General features: G+C 37.0%; 1 protein-coding gene across 1 annotated transcript; it reads right to left on the reverse strand.

The window, feature by feature from the left end:
• Positions 1 to 1,444: 1,444 nt before the first annotated feature.
• LOC114610219 (olfactory receptor 50-like) lies at positions 1,445 to 2,383 on the reverse strand. The gene has a single exon (XM_028754721.1). The coding sequence runs from the start codon at positions 2,381 to 2,383 to the stop codon at positions 1,445 to 1,447; it is 939 nt and encodes a 312-aa protein (XP_028610554.1).
• Positions 2,384 to 3,930: the final 1,547 nt, after the last annotated feature.

The raw sequence follows: 3,930 nt of genomic DNA on the forward strand, positions 1-3,930 counted from the left end.
TAGCCAGGACCCTCGCCCTTACCCTCACCCCCTACTTTTCCCCACCTGCACAATGTCCCCTGAAGCTTGGCAACTGCAAGATCCTGCTTGGCAACTGCAGATAGACTCAAAGCAGTGTACCATATCTTCTGAAGAATAGCAGGGAGACCATAACTCAAGCAGTGTACCATATCTTCTGAAGAATAGCAGGTAGATCATAATTCAAGGCAGTGTACCGTATAGACCATGACATGTTTCAAGGCACAGGCCAAGAAGATTCTGTACTTTTCCACCACCTGGCCCCTCTTACCCCCTCCCCTTGTAAAACATGCTATAAAAAAGCATTTCATGTTCAAAAAAAAAGAAATTATGAATTACAAATTTGATTTTGAAAAAAAAGAAATACTTTAATTAAATAAATATTTTATGCATACAAATGAAAAAAAAGAAAAAATCCCATATCCTTTAAAATATATTTAATTTGAAAATTATTTACTTATAGATTTTATTTTATTGTGTAATAAATTCGACAACAGCAAAAAAAAAATATTTGAGGAAAATTGGTAACATTACAAATAAAATAAGTAAGAAATATGGGCATAGGTTGGTCAGTAGGTGCTAAACTACAGATAGGCAGGAAAAATAAGAGTTTTCATATCTTTCATCTGTAGTGATTATAAATACTATACATTACCCCAAAGGCAAAAATGAAGAATTTTATACAAAGACACAGTGGGTATTAGAAAAAGTTACTGTACTTCTTTTGATTTGGGTACTATGAACTATTTACATGTATGAAAACATCACATCATGCTCCATAAATATCCACCACATTTGAATGTTGACTACAAAAAGTGAAGGGGCAGAAAAGATGGTTCTGTGATTAAGAGTACTAAGTGCTCTCCCAAGAGACCCAGGTTTAATTTCCAATACATGTATGGTGGCTTACAACCCTCTATGCCACATCCCAGGGGAATCTGACACTTTCTTCTGAACTGTGCAGGCACTCAGCACACACATGGCACACAGACATACATGAGAGCAAAATACCAATACACACACAAAAAAATGCTAATAGAGACATTGCCGAAAAACATCAGACCACATTATAAGATTAAATACATATAATTAACTTAAAAGAAGATATATTTTCATCGTCTTCAGAGAAGAAAGGGATGTTTTCTATGAAAGTTATACAGCTGCCCAATAAAATGGCTTGAAAATGATTACATAAACAATTAAAATGTGTGCAAATCAAAGAAAAATATGTAGAATATTTGGAAGAAACCTTCCCGAGATGACAAGATACTGAATGTCAGCAAGAAAGTTAAATAGAGAAGAAAACTGTGCCAGGAGAAGTGAGTGAAGGAAAGAGAGCCATGTGAAGATTCCCTGACAGAGAGCAAAGGATGAATAGAAGAAGAGGAAAAGGAAGTAGGGGCGCTAAGACAGAAGACCATGCCCATCATTGTGAACACAGTCTCCTGCTGAGGATATTTCTAAGTGCTACTTTCATATCCCGATTCCTCAGACTATAAATAAAGGGATTCAGCATGGGTGTGACCACAGTGTACATCACAGCCACAATGACATCCTTGTCATTAGTGTTACTAGATGAGGGGACAAAATAGAGTGCAATTATGGCTCCATAGTAGAGAGAAACCACAGAGAGGTGAGAGCCACATGTGGACAAGGCTTTGCAGATTCCCTTGATGGATGGGGTTTTCAGAATGGTGACACCTATGCGAACATAAGAGACCAGGATACATATGAATGGTGGGATAGTGACCATAGTACCTAAAGTAAGGATGAGTATTTCATTGATGGTGGTGTCTGAGCTGGACAGCTTCAGCATGGCAGAGAGGTCACAAAAGTAGTGTGGAATGATATTGTTTCTAAAGTGAGATAGTCGAGCCAAGAGAAGGGTGTGCACAAGGGCATTTGCAGAGGATAAGGTCCAGGACACAACTACTAGAAAAATGCAGAGGCTCTGACTCATGATGGTGGTATAGTGCAGAGGATGGCAGATGGCCACATACCTATCATAGGCCATGGAGGTCAGAAGAAAGCTATCAAGATCAGCAAAAACTATGTAAAAATACATCTGTGAAACGCACCCAGCATATGAGATGGATTGAGTGTGGGTCAGCATATTCATGAGCATCTTTGGAGCTGTGACTGATGAGAAAGAGATGTCTGTGAAGGCCAAGTGGCTGAGGAAGAAGTACATGGGGGTGTGGAGGCGAGAGTCCAGCCTTATGAGCAGGATGATGAGCAGGTTCCCCAGCACAGTTGTCAGGTACATGGCCAGAAACAGGGCAGAGTACATGCCTTGGTCTTCTGCCTGAATGGGAAGCCCCAGGAGGATGAACTCAGACACCGTGCTCTCATTCTCTCTCCCCATGATCGTCTTCTTCTGCTGTGAGTGAAAGAAGAAATGGAAAGAAAGAGAAGTGATTTTGATTATTATATTGTTTAAACATTTTGTGAATCACCGGTACTGAATATAAAATTAATTCAAACCACTAAACACATCTACTTTTATCTAATATGGAGATTTTTGTCACAGTAATGAGCTGGTGATGGTTGATTTGGAAAGTGATATAATGTGCCCACCTTGAAAATAACTGAATGTTTCTTAGAGGGAAACAGTAAAACATCAGAACAATTGTCAAATCAGACCTAGTTCCTCCATAAGTTGCCTTGATTTCACCAACACAATTTTTGTTTCAGGAAATAGTATGTAAATTGGTACCAGCAAAAAAGAAGAATCAACAAGATTTTAGTGGCTATTCGTCTCTTTTAAACTTCCTTGAATCCACTAGCCTAATGCTTTTTTTTCCATAAATTAAATCCAGATAGTGGAACCCAGGGAGCTTTTTTGGATCTTCAAAAGAATAGACTCTGGGGAATTAGTGGAAGCAACATGTGCAGATGGTCAAAGTATCTGAGCAGGAACAGAATAGAGTACACCTCTTGGTCCTCTGCCCAAATGGTGCTCCTGGAAGATGTGTCAACAATACATAGACCAATGACAGATTACAAAGTGCTATTAGTTCTTCCAATAATAACAAATTCTCAATGTGCTCATTCTTTCCTCACTTTTCCTAGATTAGATAAATTGACTCTGATTCTGCGTTAACATCTTCAGCTCAAGCATAAGCATCTCAAACAAGTCAAAATAGCTACTGAAAAATATTTGACTTTTCCACCACCTCTTAGAGCAGGCAAATTCCTTGTGTTTTTCTAGCAGAAGCAAATGTCACCTGCTTTATTCTTAACCTGGGTTTTTAAGACAAAGGAAGATATTTTATATGTGTTTCCTACCCATTTTCTCTGTAGCTAACCTGGCGTTCCTTTCTTTTTTACTTAATCACTCCCTATCATTGTAATAAATCACTAAACAATAGTAAAAGGAACATGATAAAATTAGAATTGAAATCCTAGTGGCTATCCTATGGTTATGTTCCATTGGAAGACATTTTTTGTGGCCAGTTGTCTATGTGACTAGAAGATGTCTACTTCCCTCTTTATACTTTTCAAGCATTAACTAAGTTCCCCCAACTCAGCTAATGATAGTCAAGACAATCATTAAAACGCCAATAAATCATCCATCTCACTCTGTAAAAATATACATTAACATGACATTGCCTGAAATTAATTATAATTAATTTTGCATTTATTTCTGTGTTAGTAGTAATTTATCACCATGAAAATGCTAATTATCTCTATGTGGATAAATTCATTCTAACATTTTGTTATTTTGAATAATATTGCAATAAGAAATATTTTCTTATGTTATTTTATACAGTATATATGATATATTCAAAAAATAATTTAAAGAAATAGATATCTATAGTTTTGAGAAAATATCAGATCACAAGAGACCAAGAGGATGAAGAAGCTGATATATGTTCTATGAAGAGTCTTTAATGGAAGAACTTACATAGG

Source organism: Grammomys surdaster, unplaced genomic scaffold, assembly GCF_004785775.1.
Source record: "Grammomys surdaster isolate TR1022 unplaced genomic scaffold, NIH_TR_1.0 126035, whole genome shotgun sequence".
Lineage (NCBI taxonomy): Eukaryota > Metazoa > Chordata > Mammalia > Rodentia > Muridae > Grammomys > Grammomys surdaster.